This window comes from Rutilus rutilus, assembly GCF_951802725.1.
Source record: "Rutilus rutilus genome assembly, chromosome: 1".
NCBI classification, from domain to species: domain Eukaryota; kingdom Metazoa; phylum Chordata; class Actinopteri; order Cypriniformes; family Leuciscidae; genus Rutilus; species Rutilus rutilus.
The window spans coordinates 20,452,149-20,469,830 of NC_140209.1; the positions used below are offsets into that span (position 1 = coordinate 20,452,149).

Genomic DNA, 17,682 nt, shown 5'->3' on the forward strand with positions numbered 1-17,682 from the left:
TCAGATGTAAAGTTATTCGCTGTCAAAGTGACGCCAAAATGATGTGATTCATATCCAAAATCTTGATGTCTGTGTGTGACTATTTGATACATTCGCTCAAAACATCATGTGCACATTATTTTTATCCACCTTCAAATAAGTGATCATTTTAATGCTTTTGGCACCAATATTGCAGTTTAACAAGGATGGTGGTTATTAATCCCAAATATAAATACAAAACTTTAAACAATATTAGATGCCCATTTTGTGATGATTATGTCATCATCAACATTGAGCTGATAACACTCAAACTTTTTCTAGGCATCCTCTGCCACAACAATTGTGTTACACAAACACACTGTTACAGCAACCAAAGGAAAGTTAAAGTATAAAGAAAGGGGACCAAGAGCCCAACTAAAGCAAACACTGATCACCACAATGGTGACACTTCAAATTAAACAAATATCAACATCTAAACCTCTGTTAATTCTCACTAAGATCATCTGACAGAAATAGTCAAAGTAATTATGTCTAAATGAGACCATAAATGATGTTGAAATATGTCCACAATGGCCACATCTGAACTAGTTTTAACATTGTACGAAGGTTCGATGAACGTCTATATCGGACGTGCAGAACACGTCAAAAAAAGACGTCATAACAACTTTCATTCTAGACCCTCAGTGGACGTCTTTTCAACGTCCGATTTTTGTGACAAAGACGTTGAAAAGACGTCTTTCGGACATCATTTTGCTTAGTGGGAAGGGTATTCTGGGGCCTGAAGAAGTTTTGATATGCCCTGACATTTGTGCTTTTTTCAGTTGCTTAAACACATAATAATAGCTAAAGTCTGATTTCACTGTAGTCAACCCAAACTGGGCTACAGTAATATGTGAACAACATGTACATAAAAATTTGTAGTATTGAGAAAATCACGTTTATGTATGTTTTTTTTTTTAACTAAAATTTAAGTCACTGAAATAAGACCATATAACACAGTAAACATTTGTTCACAAGGCTTTTTAAAAGGCTTTATTTATTTTTCTTCAAAACAATGTGAAAACCATCCTGATCACTCATACAAAACAATGTAGTCATTTAACTTTTGTAAGACACCTAATGTCAGAATGGCTGTATGCGGGGAGGCGTGAAACATCATGAATAATGCTGTGATTCACACCTGAAGAGACAAAGACCCTACCCTGATTATCAATGAAGAATGAGGGAACTATAGAGAATGAATGTGAGGAGACTTAATGATTGAATGTATTGTTTGTAGCTTATTCACAAAATCAAGTTTAAGTTAAAAGAAGTAATCGGACTGTACATTTTCTTTACACAAAGACTTTACTTAAAATTTTAGACCTACACTTCCTTTCAAAAGTTTTAGATCTGAACTTTTTTTTTAAAGAAGTATCTTCTGTTCACCAAGGCTACATTTATTTGATCCAAAATAACTCAAAAACTGTTTATTTTTAAAATTTTAAAATTCTAAATACATTCTATTCTATTTAAATATATTTTAAAATGCAATTTTAAAATTGTTTAATTCATTGTTTAGTGAAATTGTGCCGTGAGCTCCTCCGACGTGGGCAATGGGTATCTGTCTGGGATGACAGCTTTATTTACAACTTTATTTTACAGCTTTATTTATTTGTGGTTTTCTTTCTTACCACAACCAAATTTGAAATCCGTGGTGAAGCATCAACCAGCTCAATGATACCGGCATCCAGCCGCCGCTGCAGCTCGACAGACACTCCATCCCTTCAGGGCCAGTGGAATACGGCGCAGTGGCTGGACGGCTGGCGTCACTGAGGAGTCAATGAGGGGTTGATGGGCAAAAGCAGACAGACAGCCCAGCCCTTCAAACAGTGATGACCACTTCTGATGCGGTCCGGCAGCGTCAGTCATAATGGCAGCCCCCCCTGTGTCAATGAGTGAAAATCCCAATGCCATGAACAGATCCAGCCCCATTAAATTCACCCCTTGTCGGGCCATATTGAAGACAAAGGAGGGCAAGACCCTAGTGCCATAGCTAACAGTCACTGTGATGGACCTCAACAAGTAAATTTTTGAGTTACCATACCCATGTAGGACAGCAGTGGGCGTGGACAGTGGACAGGAATGAAGGAACTTATGGTATGCACTGGCATTCAGAAGGGAGACACTTGCACCTGTGTCTAGCAGCAGGGGAATTTATATTCACTGTACATGACTTGAATTGCATGGGCCCCAATGTTACATGGCGAATTATGGTGGGTGAACCACGGGGAGTGTGTGCATCTGACCTGGAGGGGTCAGAGCGGCACGTTTTTGCAAAGTGATTTTTCCTGCCACAGTTACGGCATGTTTGGTCATTAGCTGGACAGTGCCGGGCTCTGGTGGCATGTGTGTTTGATCCACAGTTACCGCAGGAAAACTGCCTTTGACGCTGACGCGGCCCTTCTTATCTTGTGAGATGCATGATTGGGTCTGGGGCTGTGTCTGGTACATCCAAACCAGAGCTAGATGGCTGCTTCTGTTGCTGGTCATGTGACTGTGCTCTTATGCATACTGCTTGGCTTAATGATGATTCTGTCTGTGTTAATTTAGCTGCACATTCCGCTGCACTTTCAATTTGGAATGCAATGGCAACAGCCTTAGCTAGTGTTAAGTCGTCTGATTCGAGTAGCAATGTCTCCCTGATTTTAGTCTGTGTAGTGTGCTCAATCAGTTGATTGCGTATTATCTCGTCTGTCAATGCGCCAAATTTACAATGGCTGGTTAAACCTTTTAGGTTGGAGACGTACTGATGGACGGACTACCCTGGTAGTTGGTGTCGATGTCTAAACATAAACTGTCTCAATAAAACACTCTGTGGGGCAACAAACTGGTCTTTTAAAAGTTTCACTGTCCCTGCATAGTCTGTATTTGTCCCGTTGCCAGTTAACATCTCCAGTACCCGTTGTCTCTCGACTCATAAACAGTGCCTCAGCAATGCTGTTTTCCGAACTGCACTCACGTCAGCTAGTCACGTAGCTTGTAGGTATGTTTCAAAAGACTGATGCCAGCGATTCCACGGTATTGTAGGCTCACTGGAAAGTGCGAGGAAAGGAGGTGGAGGAGGAAGAGAAAATTCAGCCATCCTCGTCGCCAATTGTTGTGTATAAAAAAAGGAAGCTGGACGAGAGATTTATGCATGCAACTCTCTTTACTTTTCGGACAAACCGGAACCAAACATTTCAGACCAAAAAAGCTGCAACCTAAACATGCAGCGAGGCGTTACCAAACGAACACAGATTAATTTGTCCTGAGCGGACATAACAGAGGACCACCAGATTCAAGGTGGATTTGTCCCGGCTCCCGCCCTGGAGAGACAACCTGGTCCCACACATCAACCGTGTCGACCACCGTCAGGCCAACTACAAGAGAGCAGCCACACCAATATTCTGGTGTCCCAAGCCCCATGATCCTGGCCAAGGCTGGGAAAAACTGAAGAGGGTACCCTGGAACCAGTGTGGACTTGTGGACCTATCCTCCCCACTTTACTCACTGATTTGCTGGAGGAAACAGTCGAGTAGATGGACTGAGATGGTGAGGAGCAAAAGGTTGATTATGAAGAACTGCTGTATGATGAATAGACATCATTGTCCTTGACCTTTGATTAGTTTTGATTATTTTTTCTATTTCAGTTTATTCTAATGGGGATTTGTTATACCCTATATATACACACATTTGACTATATGAGTGGTTTTCTGTTTTGTTTCAATAAATATAATACCAATATAACGGTTTGAATAGTAACTCATTATGGGAGATGTTCATTTGGACCAACATGTGACAATATTTCAAGTATGGATCATCAACATTTGCTTATTAGACATCATAAAGACTATAAAAATACAAAAGTTAGAAAACATACATCAATAGGGTCCATATGGGAAGAACTTCCAGTGATCCAATGTCACCATTTTTTTTAATTTTTTTGCGTTTATTTGAGTTTTAATGCACCATACATCATCTAATCATGACAATCCTCATATCTATCAATTCCTCATGCAAAGACGAAGAGAAAATGGGGTGGATTGTGTCTGTAGGACGTATTGTTCAGATTCTATGTAGATTTAAAGTTTTCATTTTTCACAGCCGAAAATCAAGCACGGACACAAAAGATCATACAAAAAATCACATATGGGACAATAATTTGCGTGGGGAACATCAAAATTCCTTTACTAGACACCTTAAGGATTACAAAAAACTAAGTTAAAAAAATATACCTTTCGGGTGCAGGTGAACCCTTCCTACCCTACTATAATAATTTATAACACAAATCATCTTCATGATATTAAAATATATCATAATCGTGCACAGCAGTTGTTGACCAGATATGATGGGATTAAAATGACTATTGAACTCATCAGTGATCTTGACTTTGAGCTTCACTTTTCATTTCACATTTGTCTTTCATTTTAAATCTCACATGATTTAATGTTTCTTTTAGATCTGATGGACGCGAATGAGAAAGGAAAAACAGAAGCCTAAAAAACTCTTCGCATGTAAATCAAGTCTGAAGATTCACATGAGGATCCACAGCGGAGAGAAACTTTACACATGCGATCAATGCGGGAAGAGTTTCACTCGGGCCTTCGTTGTGAAATCACATCTGAATTCTCATTCTGAAGAAGAGCACCAAAAATTACACTGGAAAAAAAAACTTTCATGTTCAGGGAGCTGAAGAAGAGGTCGTAACACTTTTAACAGAGACATGAAACTGATATTAATTTTAACTCGTTCATTGTTTTTCAAAGATCTGTCTCATTAGTTTTAATTTTTATTAATTTTTGTACTTCAAGTAATGATTGATTAAACTCATTAAATCATTATAATTTTATCAACAGCTTGTTGTTATTGTCCAATTTTATTTTCTGCTGATTCTTCTTGCTTCAGAAATAATTCCACAATTTCCGGTTCTAAATGCCAAGTCTTCATTTACTGCTCCTCTGATCTGCACACGCTTCTCCAACACACGTTGTTGTACACAGTACAGTGCTGCCAGGATCTACGTCAGAACGCTGCCTCGTTATTGGCCAGCTCCTGCGTCAGGATCGCATGCGTTGTGCTGCTCACATGACCAGCGTCGGCCAATACTGAGTCGGTCAAGCACCGAAGGTGTCAATCGGGTCTATCGATTCCTTGGTTCATGCCGAAACCGTGGATATCAATTTTGCTAGAATTGGATGTACCACGTGTCCGCCATTTTGAATTTAGTCATAAATTGCAATAACTTTTAAATTACTTGACATTTATTTACTAAATTTGGTAGGGATCATTAACAGCATGTCCTGAAAGTACATGAAAATGTACTTTCTCATGTACTTTCAAGTACAGGGCATGTACTTCTCATGTACTTTTCAAACATTGCTTGAAATTTGATTGCTTTATGACATTATGTTCCTTGGTTTATTCCAATTCTGACGATATCTCATTTGTCATTTTCCAACAATGTGACTGTTCACTAGGGCTGGGCGATTTAAATCGCGATATTGTTATGCGCATCTCATCAGTAATGCCGGTTCCTTGATTAGTAGTAAATCGCCATCACCTGCTTTCAGATGAAGCGGCATTTACTACAAAGAGCCGTAGTTAACTGACAAGCTGAGCCAAATCACATCAATATCGCGGACGTATCGCCAACGATTTTTAATGCGATATGGCTCCGCTTGTCAGTTAACTACGGCTCTTTGTACACAGCAAAACCTCCAGTGTTAAATTAACACCCCTGGGAGTGTATGAGTCCACACTCAAGAGTGTTTAAGTTAATGAGATAACTAAGTGATTAATTTAGTGATGATTGAGCATTATTGAAGACACCTGATGTTAACAAGTAGAATCGCTGAAGGAGAAAATCGCAAATTGTAAGTTACCATTATTGTGATGGGTAGTTGCTTTAGTTGGGCTCTGACCCTTTCATGTGTACTTTAAATTTTGTTTGTTGGTTGTATCTGAGTTAAAACTGCCAGTTGAACAAAGAAAAAAAAGTGATCTTTGTTGGTTATATAATGACAATCATCATTTGAACTTGATCACTGAGCTCATTAAGATCCTTCTTTCTGACTTCGATTTATGATGTTGGTTACAGCATAACTGTGAATCTGAATAAATGGCCAGAATTTTTTATATAATATAAAGGATTTCTTAAAACTTGTTTAAAAAAAAAATCATTATTTTAGGCACACACAGATGTCAAGATTCAGTCTATGCATCTCAACAATGGTGAGGAGCAGAATATTCAATGAGGAAAAGTAAATTACATAGACAATTCAGATAATAATTTATTCATACCGCAATGCATGATGGGAGCCATTAATGAGTTGTGATTGGTGGCAGCCACTGCAACATGCTTTATTATTGTCACCATTGTTGAGATTCACAGGCTGATTATTGATGTCTGAACGTCTTTTTGATCAGAGCAATGTTTATTAAATATTTTGAATAATAAGTAAAGTCCTGATAATTATAGGCTGAAGAATCACAAAACTTCTGCTAACAAGTTAAACCAAACTATCTTAATATGTTTCACTTTTCAGATCACAGTATGATTATGTCAAAACATAACCAACACCATAAGATAACATTTTACTTTGTTCATTTAACTGTTATAAATCAATAACAGCAGACAAACAACAGTAAATATTAAAGTAAACATATAATGGTCTAGAGCCCAACTTAAGCAAACTCCCATCACCTTAATGGTAACTTACAATTTGTGATTTTCTTCTTCAGTGATTCTGCTTGTTAACATCAGGTGTCTTCAATAATGCTCAATCATCACTAAATGAATCACTTAATTATCTCATCAGCCCTAAATGCCGCTCCATCTGAAAGCAGGTGATGGTGATTTACTACTAAATCAAGGAACCGGCTTTACTGACGAGATGCGCATAACAATATCGCGATTTAAATCGCCCAGCCCTACTGTTCACCATATTGAAGCAAGTGAAAAACAGTTTTTTCGCTACTCCTCCTTCAAATCTTGCTTAATTTTTTCCAAAATTTGATCGCTACCGTTCCCGAGATATTCTTCTCAAAAGTTGACCTAGCCTGTATTTGTAGGCTAGGTCTACAAAGGCTAAGTTAGCTTAAATTAGCTTAGCATAATAATTGGTTAGCATGCTAGCCAGATGCCATTCTTTTTAATGTGGGACTTCAGCTATCCATAAGTTAACCATAAGCTACATTAGCATAGCATGCTAATCTGGTTAACATGTCATGGAACTTTTTTGTTCCAAAAAACCTGAGCAGGTTGGTGAACATGCATGAGTGATTAGCTCAATGTGTTACACCACGTATCCCGATGCTTAGCGTTGTGGGTTCACCACTCAGCGTGACTATGCCTAGACCGCATGAAGTACTGTGGCAGGAGAAGATGCAGAAGTTGCATCTGTTCCAGGAATTGTGCCTAAGAATAATCTCATCTGAAGTTGTCACATACAACATCCATTTCATTTAAGTACAAATTCATTCCGGTCATGGGTGTGAATCATGTGTGGCACATGCCCAGACCGCAAGAGGTACTTCCTAGATGGCACGATTAACAAGCAAAGAGAAGACTGCTCGTTATAGACAGAAAGTCAACTCCGACCCTGCAGCAAGAGCAGAGTATCTTGCAAGGAAAAGAGAGAGGTAAAGAAAAAAGAGCTTCTGTAGCAGTGAGCTAGAGTCACTAGAGCTACAGAAAGTAGGAGACCAGGGTAGATCAAATAAACAGTTTAGACTGTATGCTACAATGAGCTATTAAACATTGGTCACCGAAACAGCTGTTCTCTAAAGAGAGTAGGTTCAGGATAAGGAGGAAAGAGCACAGGTGTAGAATGTTTATCTTGTTGTTGATGAACAACTCTGTACACTATTGTTTCAGCTACCAAAAAAGAAAGCATGAGGGGAAGAATCCAAATGTGAAGTCAGATGAGTTATCAGAGAGGGAGAGGAATAATCTGAGAAACAAGTGGAAGGCTGCATCCAGAGGATACAGGGAGAGAAGAAAGATGGAGAAGGCAATTTTGGACCTGACACCTGAATCCATAGAGAACACTCTGCCAGATCCAGCAGGTGTAGAAGGAGTGGAGGGGCAGCAAGAGAGTCCAGGGGTGTGTGTGGTGGTGGATGCTCCACCTCAAAATGAGGATTTCCATTCACAGATGTCCTCCACACCAGAGAGAAAAGACAGAGAAAAGAAAGCTGAGAAACGTTGTAAACGACTGCAGGCTGAGAAGCATGAATTAAGAAAGCTAAACATAAATCTGAGGAAACAACTTGCAAAGATGAGAAAAGAAAAGGAAAGGGCCAGAAAAGGTGAGACGAGGGCAAAAGAACGGTTAAGCCACAGTGAGATGCTCAAGCCAAAAGGGGGGAAGAAACTGGCAAAAGAGAGAAAGCTGGCTGTTGTTAGTTTTCTGACTAGAGATGAGAATAGTCGACTTTTACCAGGGAAAAAAGATACCATCACAAAAAAACAAAATAAAAGAACAGCGAAGAATTCTCACAAAGCCACTCACAGAGCTCCATGGGCTGTACAATAGTGAAATGAAGAAGAGCCTCCACCTATCTTACAGGCAGTTTGCTAGAAGACGCCCCTTCTATGTCACTGAGCCAAAAGCCAAGGATCGGGACACATGTGCATGCATGGACCATGAAAATGTCCACCTGCTGGCCAACAAGCTCTACAGCAGAGGGCTGTTGAAAACAAAAAGCATTTCTGAGCTGCTGGTTATGATAGTGTGTGATCCAAAAAATAAGGACTGTATGGACCGTGTTTGTGCCAAGTGCTGCTTTGAGGAGGTAGAATTCCCTGAGACAGAGAGCAGCTCAGAAGTCACCTGGGAGCAGTGGAAGAGGGTAACTTCCACAAATGGAGAGAGAATGTTTGGCAACATGGTGAAACAGATCTGTAGTGGAACCATCAAGGACTTGATGGAGCTTTTCTCTCAGAAGTTAGAGTCCTTGGCGATACATCAGTTTAACTGGCTGCACCAGGCAGAGCAGTTCCGCTACCTTAAACAAAACATCACAGGGTGTGAAGCTGTTCTGCATGTTGACTTCTCAGAGAATTATGCATGTAAGCTGAACACAGAGGTTCAGGCATTTCACTTTGGAGGTAGCAGACAGCAAGCGACTATCCACACAGCAGTCCTGTACACTGTGCATGGAACAAAGTCCTATGCAACACTCTCTGACAGCCTGCGCCATGACGAGCGGGCGGTGTGGGAACATCTAGAGCCCATCTTAGGAGAGCTTCGTGAAACCTTCCCACAGATCACAACCCTCCACATTCAGAGTGATGGGCCGGTTACACAGTACCGGAATAAAAACAACTTCTACCTCCTCAGTACTGTTCCTTTCCTTTCTGGGTTTACTAAGGTGACCTGGAATTATTCAGAAAAGTCTCATGGGAAAGGGGCCCCAGATGGGATTGGTGGGGCAATAAAAAGAGAAGCAGATCGCTTTGTCCAAAGAGGTGGTGAACTTCAGACACCACAGCAACTCTATGAGATGCTGAACACAAGATTAGGCTCAAGCATCACACACTATTGGGTTAACAGAGAAAGCATTGAAAAGTGTGATGAGCTAATTCCTGACAACTTGGAGGCTGTGAAGGGCACCTTTAAAATACACCAGGTTTGGTCTACCCAGCCTTCACACATCACTCACAGGACTGTGTCATGCTTCTGTAGGAAAACAGAGAGGAGTCCATGCCCTTGTTACAAGCCCGTAACAGTAGACCTGAGAGTGAGACGCACTGTGTGCAACACTGAGAATCCTACACAAACTGTAGATTTAATTTTCTACTACAGAAAAGATGTGCATGCTGTGATCTCAGAGCCTGAGCCAGCAACATCACGCTTCTCAAAGCTGACTCTCCAAGATTGGGTGAAGTTCAGAAATACCTCAGCTTAGATAAATGCAAGTCGTGTTCATCACTGCCTTATGTGGCTAAATGGGTCCAGAAAAAGAAACTTATTATTTGTGATATTTGAATGTTGAAAGGTTAATTGAGATGCAAGTAGTGTTCATCCCTGTCCAATGAATCAAAAAGGTTCCAAAAAAGAGATTCTTTACTCAGCTTCTTAAGTTCTTGAAGCATTTAATGTGTGTTGCAATAAAAATTATATAATTTTAAATGTTAATGTCCTTCTGATTTGTTATATTTAAATGTTGAAATGTTATTTGAATAAAAAGAGTTAAATTTTCTTTCGTCTTGAACTCTCTTTTGTGTACATTTTAACTGAAATTTTTATACCTGTGGTTTTCTTATCATTTGGGGCGACCATATGTCATGTGGGGTAACCAACAAATGAATGAATAAATTATAAATTCATAACCAAATATCCATCAGTTTAGCCTCAAATATTAATCAGTGGTATGCTATTGTTGAATGTGTAATATCTGTATAAATGCTAATTCAGTTTTTTTGCTTTTAAAGTAAAAATCAGTATTGTAACTGGATTATGAGGGAGACTCTGATATTATAGAATAAACTTGTGAAATAATGGTTTTCATAAAATGAAAGGGCACTAAAGTTTATCTTTCTTCATCAGTTTATCTACTTACTGATATGAGTTCAACTAGTCTTAATGATACATAAAAATGTGAATTTTGAGATATATTACGGTCGCCCCAGATGACTTTTTTAAGGCTATGTATTATTAACTTAAGTGTAAAAACACTAAAATGTCAATTTTTTTACTTTTCTTTATAAAGGCATGTGTACACTACATTCCAAATGTTTAGAAAATGGCCAAACATATCCATATTTTTGGTATTTTAAAATTGGCCTATTAAAAAGTCTTATCCGTCAATGACCCATTTGGTTTCTGATTCTCTGCTTGCAACAAAGTCTACTTTACGATCTTGATCTTGTTACATGCTCTAAGTGCTGTACATGCTAAGAAGTAATTATCTTTCAGTGGCCATGAAAGATACACTTAGAATAAATGAATAATCAAAAGAGTTCGTTGGAACTGATTGATTGTAATATTAATTTAGCTACCTCAAGTTAATCCAATTAACTGACCAAAATATTAATAGTTAATCATAATTGGTAATTATGAGTTATTATTAATATTTCCCCTTTGAGATAATTTGTTACAGTATTCTAGTCGCTTCATAAACCAACTTTAAAAGAAACTTTGAACCAGCACCAGTTCCTTTTTGTGGAAACGAGGTAACAGTCCCCTCTGCTGCTTCTTCGTCTTTCGGTTCCGGTGATGAGGCTCTTGGGGAAACATGGCTGTAATCTTGGGTCGCCTCCTTGGGCTTGCACTTGTCGCCTTGTAGGAGAGCAGTCGAGGTCTGGATCCAATTTCTGCGCTTGCAGCTCAGCCACAGGACACAGATAGGGTGGTGGGTCCCTTGATACAAACATCCAAGATGGCGCCGCGGATGGCTGCCTCGGTGTGGAGCTCTCCAGTCATTGTGTTGTTTTTGTTCGTTTGTTCTGCGTTTAGTCATTCTTTTCCTATCAGTTTCACCAAAGACGAACTTCTGGACATTAGGAAACACACACCAGACAAGTTTTTTACAGATTTTGATTACTCAGACGTTTTACTGGACATTCTCGTTGGAGGGGCAGCGGTGTTGTTAAAACGCGCGGTCAGACGCAAACGCGGGAAGCGCGCCGGCGCGCTGGTTAAACTCCGCGAGCGCGGCCTCCGCACTGCACTACCCAGTATTCATCTTGCGAATCTCCGATCTCTTCCTAACAAAATGGACGAACTTCTTCTCCTCACCCGCACTAACAAGGATTTTTTTAACTCCGCTGCTCTGTGCTTCACTGAAACCTGGCTGAGTGAAGCCATACCGGACAACGCACTACATCTGCCGGGCTTCCAGCTGTTCCGAGCGGATCGCATCGCGGAACTAACGGGGAAAACGAGAGGTGGTGGATTGTGTTTCTACATTAACGAAAGTTGGTGTTCAGATGTAACAACACTGAAGAAGATGTGCTCTCCTAATTTAGAGGCGCATTTCATAAACTGTAAACCTTTCTACTCGCCGCGGGAGTTTTCCTCATTCATTCTCGCGAATGTTTACATTCCTCCAGACGCGTGTGTGAGCGCGGCGCTACAACAGCTGGCTGAACATATAGCTGAAATGGAACAAAGGTACCCAGACTCTCTTTTAATCATTCTTGGGGATTTTAACAAAGCAAATCTCTCCCGTGAACTGCCAAAATACAGACAGCATGTTACATGTCCTACCAGAGACAGTAATATATTGGACCACTGTTACACCACGATAAATAATGCGTATCACTCCGTCCCACAGGCAGCTTTGGGGCTCTCTGATCACTGTTTGGTTCATCTTATACCGACCTACAGGCAGAAACTGAAATCAGCTAAACCTGTATTAAGGACTGTAAAAAGATGGACCAACGAAGCAGAGCAGGATCTACAGGCCTGCTTCGATTGCACTGATTGGACTGTTTTTGAAGATGCAGCCACCGATCTGGATGAGCTCACAGATACTGTAACATCATATATCAGTTTCTGTGAGGATACATGCATTCCTACCAGGACATTCTTATCATTCACTAATGATAAACCATGGTTTACTGGGAAACTCAAACAGCTTCGTCATGCCAAAGAGGATGCTTACAGAAGTGGGGATAAAATCTTGTATAACCAGGCCAGAAACAAACTGACAAAGGAGATCAGAGTTGCTAAAAGAAGCTACTCTGAAAAGCTGAAAAACCAGTTTTCAGCCAACGACCCGGCATCAGTCTGGAGAGGCCTGAGGAACATCACCAACTACAAGTCACCATCCCCCCCATCTGTGGAGAATCAACAACTGGCTGACACTCTCAATGCATTCTATTGCAGGTTTGAGAAGCCCAGACTCACACCCCACACCCGCTCTGATGTGCACTTCACACATCCACCATCACCTCCTGCAACCCCTCTCCTCCCCCCTTCTGCCATCCAACCTGAGCTTAAGGTCTGTGTGGAGGACGTGAGCAGAGTCTTCAAAAAACAGAAGACTAGGAAAGCTTCAGGCCCAGACGGCATCTCATCTGCTTGTCTAAAAGCCTGTGCTGACCAACTGGCCCCAGTCTTCACGCAGATCTTCAACAGATCATTGGAGCAGTGTGAAGTTCCCTGCTGCTTCAAACGCTCCACTATCATTCCGGTTCCCAAAAAAACTAAAATCACTGGACTTAATGACTACAGACCTGTCGCTCTCACGTCTGTGGTCATGAAGTCGTTTGAAAGACTGGTGTTGGCCTATCTGAAGGACATCACCGGACCCCTGATGGATCCCCTTCAGTTTGCTTACAGAGCAAACAGGTCTGTGGATGATGCAGTCAACATGGGACTGCACTATATCCTGCAACATCTTGACAGACCTGGGACTTATGCACGGATCTTATTTGTGGACTTCAGTTCGGCCTTCAATACCATCATCCCTGATCTTCTCACAGCCAAACTGACTCAGCTCTCCATGCCATCCACAATCTGTCAGTGGATCTCCAGCTTCCTGACGGACCGGCAGCAGCTAGTGAGACTGGGGAAACTCACATCCAGGACCCTCACCATCAGCACTGGCGCCCCCCAAGGGTGCGTTCTCTCCCCACTGCTCTTCTCCCTGTACACTAATGACTGCACTTCTAAAGACCCCTCTGTCAAGCTCCTGAAATTTGCAGACGACACCACTGTCATCGGTCTCATCCAAAATGGTGACGAGTCTGCTTACAGACTGGGGGTTGAACAGCTGGCTGTCTGGTGCAGTTATAACAACCTTGAGCTGAACACGCTCAAAACAGTGGAGATGATCGTGGACTTCAGGAGAAACACCCCAGCACTCCCCCCTCTCACCATCATGAACAGCACTGTGGAAGCAGTGGAGTCATTCAGGTTCCTGGGCTCTACCATCTCCCAGGACCTGAAGTGGGCAAATCACATTGACTCCATTGTGAAAAAGGCCCAGCAGAGACTCTACTTCCTTCGCCAGCTGAAGAAGTTCAATCTGCCACAGGAGCTGCTGATCCAGTTCTACTCAGCCGTCATTGAGTCTGTTCTAAGCACTTCCATCACTGTCTGGTTTGGTTCAGCTACCAAATCGGACATCAGGAGACTACAACGGACAGTCCGGACTGCAGAGAGGATTATTGGTGCCCCCCTGCCAACCCTCCAGGACCTGTACTCTTCCAGAGTGAGGAAGAGAGCAGGTAAAATCATCACGGACTCCACTCACCCTGGACACCCCCTGTTTGAACTGTTACCGTCAGGACGGCGACACAGATCACTGGCCACAAGAACATCCAGGCACAGGAACAGTTTCTTTCCACAGGCCATTTCCCTTCTGAACACTTAACATGCCCCCCAAAGCATATGCCTGTAAGTGCAATACTCCCACTGTCTAGTGCAATAAACTCAGGTGATATTTATATCTATATTATTCATACTACTCAAAATACTGTAAATATGTTTATAATCTGTAACATGCGCTAGACTCCCACTGTCTAGTGTAATATTCTCTAATTCAGGTGATATTTATATTATTCATACTACTCAAAATACTGTAAATATGTTCATAATCTGTAAATGTTTATTAAGACTAAACCCAACTGTGACCCTACTTTTTTACTTTTATACTATTTTTATTTATTTTTTATATATTTTTATTCTTAGAATTTGTATTACTATGTTCTTGTTGTATTTGTATTTGTATATGTGCACTGGAAGCTTCAGTACCAAGAAAAATTCCTTGTGGGTGCAAGCACACTTGGCAATAAAGCTCTTTCTGATTCTGATTCTGATTCTGATTCTGATTCTGATAGGACCATGGAGGCCGCGCCGCCATAGTCCCCCAAACTGCCTGGTCCACCCTGGCCACCTGAACTGCTTGCTTCGCCCTGGCCGCCCGAAAGGTGGTCTCCACCCTGGCCGCCTGAAGAACCTGCTCCGCCCTGGCCTCCCGTCCTGCCACAGTCTCCAGGCCCTCTTCCGCTCCATGGGCCTGGCCCTCCATCCCACCCCCAAGCCTCCGCTCCACCTCCCTCCTGGAGAATTTTAGGAGAATCTGGAAGCTGCTCCTTTGAGGTGGCTATGTAACAGTCATCAGCTGGAGTGCTCTTGAGAGCACTCCACATCAGACTATCATTATTCACTCACAACTACATTTCCCATAATTCACTGCCCTTACTCATCATCCCTGATTATCACATTCACCTGTGTCTCATTATATTGTTTAGTTCACCTCATATAAGCCTGGTTCAATTCATCATTCCCTGCGAAGTCTTGTACGTTATTCCACTGCATTTGGATCCTCAACCTTCGTGTCTCGGAGCAGTTTATAACACCTTTTAATCTATTTAAACATAGTTCATGTTTTTGTTAGTATATTTGCAATGTACTATTGAAAAAAGGAATACATTTCAAATACAATAAAGTATACTTTTTTCACTAGGGAATTGAAAGACAATCCTGTTATTTCTCACAATATGACATGGATAAAACATTGCTAGTGATGACGTAATCGGCAGTAAATGGTAGATTATCAAAACACGTATAAAAAAATAACGAAGGATTACACGCCTTTATTCACGCTGCTCTCTTTCTGCTGGTTGTGTAAAGCTGTGGTGAGAGAGACAGTAATCATGCGTTTATTTTGTAAAACCTGTTGTTTAATTTAAGTTCATAGTAATTCTGCCGTGCAAAGGCAAAAGACCTTAACTTCAATTTTGGTCAAAATTAGTTATTGCCATTTTTGGAACAATGGACATCAGTTTTATCATGTGGAAAAATATATTGAGTCAATTTGGTTCTTTTCTGCTAAAAATAAGATGTTGTTTTTGTCATAACTTCCAAAAGCAGAGGTAAAGCAAAGGCAGAAGCCCTTAACATCAGTTACGGTCTTTTAGCTTGGTTCCGCTGCACTCTAGAATGCTGGAATCAAGTTACAGTTGGAGTTAAGGCACTCTGCCTTTGTTTTACCAACGTTAAATTTTTGCCGCGCTGAAGTTAACGTTAATGCCTATATGTAATTTAAGCACTTTTGCCACACCCATTAAATAAATAAAGTGAAAATAAAAATTGTTGCAGTGGTTGTTTTTTAACTTTATCTAACATTAAGAATGGCCTATCCTCGCGGGAAAATGATGGTGGAGATGGCTTTGAAACGCAAACACCAAGATCAAGGTAACGTTAAGGATGATATGGAAACATGAAGAATTTTTTTTTTTAGATATGCAATTTAACGTAGCCTACTTCAGATTTTATGAAATTCAGCTAGGATACTGGTAGCCTAGTTTTAGCTAGCTAGCGATGCAAACTTGGGCTAAGATAGGCTACTTGACACACAAAACACAACTATTCCTGATCCAAAAATAGCCTAATGTTACATAATAGATGGTGTGTCAGCTGTAAGACACCATAAATCAAAGCCTGGATACTATCCATCCAGCCAATCTGACAGTCGATGCACTCACTGACAGAAAACAACGCGAGTGGGTTGGGGACGCCTCACGATAAGTAAGAGGAGGAGACATTATTACCACGCAAACAAACAAACAAACCAACCCAGCAGATATAACTTAGATTGCAGCTTACCTTTTTTTAACATGGTCAAACTCAACATCCATGAAAATCCTGTTTTCCCAGGACATGTCCTGTTTTCACGTCTTGTCCTGGCCGTCGTGGCTGTTTTTTCTTTTTTATAAAGTGATGAAAATGTCCTGGTTTTCATTATTTTTCATTGGGCCGTTAAGCATATACTTTAAATTTACTGGCGCTTATCTTTGCACACACAACATTTGAAACCGGCTAATCAGCGCGTTCCTCAATCCGCAACGGCAAGCAGAGAGCACGTCAGAAAACAGAGGCCTGTGTGTGTGTGTGTGTGTTCATCTCATATTTGTGAAAGGTTACTTTAACTTCTTAAAGTGTTATTTTACTTAAATTAAGAACACCGATAAAGTTTTAAAATGATCCAGTACAATAGCCTTCTCATTGTTTTTTATTTTGTAATATTCTATTGATGTAATATTAAGCCTTCTAAACAGAACTCACTAAATGTTATTTTAAGACTATCATTGTTATCATAGAAATGTTTTTATAGAGTGATAAAAGTCAAAATGGTCAATAAATTAGAAGTTAAGGTACTTTGCCTTTGTATGAGCCATTATTGTTTTGCAGATAATGCAAAGGCAGAATGCAGTAACTTCCGAATAAGGGTTAAAGGTCAAGTTTGAGCTCAAATTTTTTTTATTCATTATGACAACTACTTGGCAAATTTTCAGTGTCCTACCTATCATACAATTGGCTGGACAAAAAAAAAACTTTAAAGTCATTTTTCTCAGTTTCACACTCTGGTGAGTTAAGGTCTTTTGCCTTTGTAGGGCAGAATTGTTCTGACTTCATGAAGCCTCATGGTGTGAATGAACATCAAACTGACTAGAACAAACTCTCTGAAATGTATATATGATACTGGATATCAAGGGTGAAACTGTTAATAATGTAGACGGATAGCAATCTCATTCAACGTCAGTCATGTGTGCAGTGAAATATAATTTATTAGCCATTTAAAAGCTATTTTGAGAAAATTAAAACATGGAAAGCTCAAAAAGCAATTATATCAGGATTCTTCATGGCTTTCAGAACTAAAATTATTCCTGATTCAAGCAGAATCAGCAGAAAATAAAAACAGACAATAACAATGAGATGTTGA

At 40.5% G+C, this 17,682-nt stretch overlaps 1 protein-coding gene across 1 annotated transcript; it reads left to right on the forward strand.

The window, feature by feature from the left end:
* The first annotated feature begins 7,539 nt into the window (after nt 1–7,539).
* On the forward strand, nt 7,540–10,465 carry LOC311292355 (uncharacterized protein). Its single transcript, XM_084412025.1, has 2 exons — nt 7,540–7,641; nt 7,877–10,465. Exon 2 carries the CDS (start codon nt 8,422–8,424, stop codon nt 9,910–9,912), a length of 1,491 nt encoding a protein of 496 aa, XP_084268151.1. The 5' UTR covers nt 7,540–7,641; nt 7,877–8,421; the 3' UTR covers nt 9,913–10,465.
* The last annotated feature ends 7,217 nt before the right edge of the window (nt 10,466–17,682 follow it).

Coding starts and splice junctions, on each gene's coding strand:
- LOC311292355 (XM_084412025.1), top strand. CDS start 8,422: ATGAGAATAGTCGACTTTTACCAGGGAAAAAAGATACCATCACAAAAA.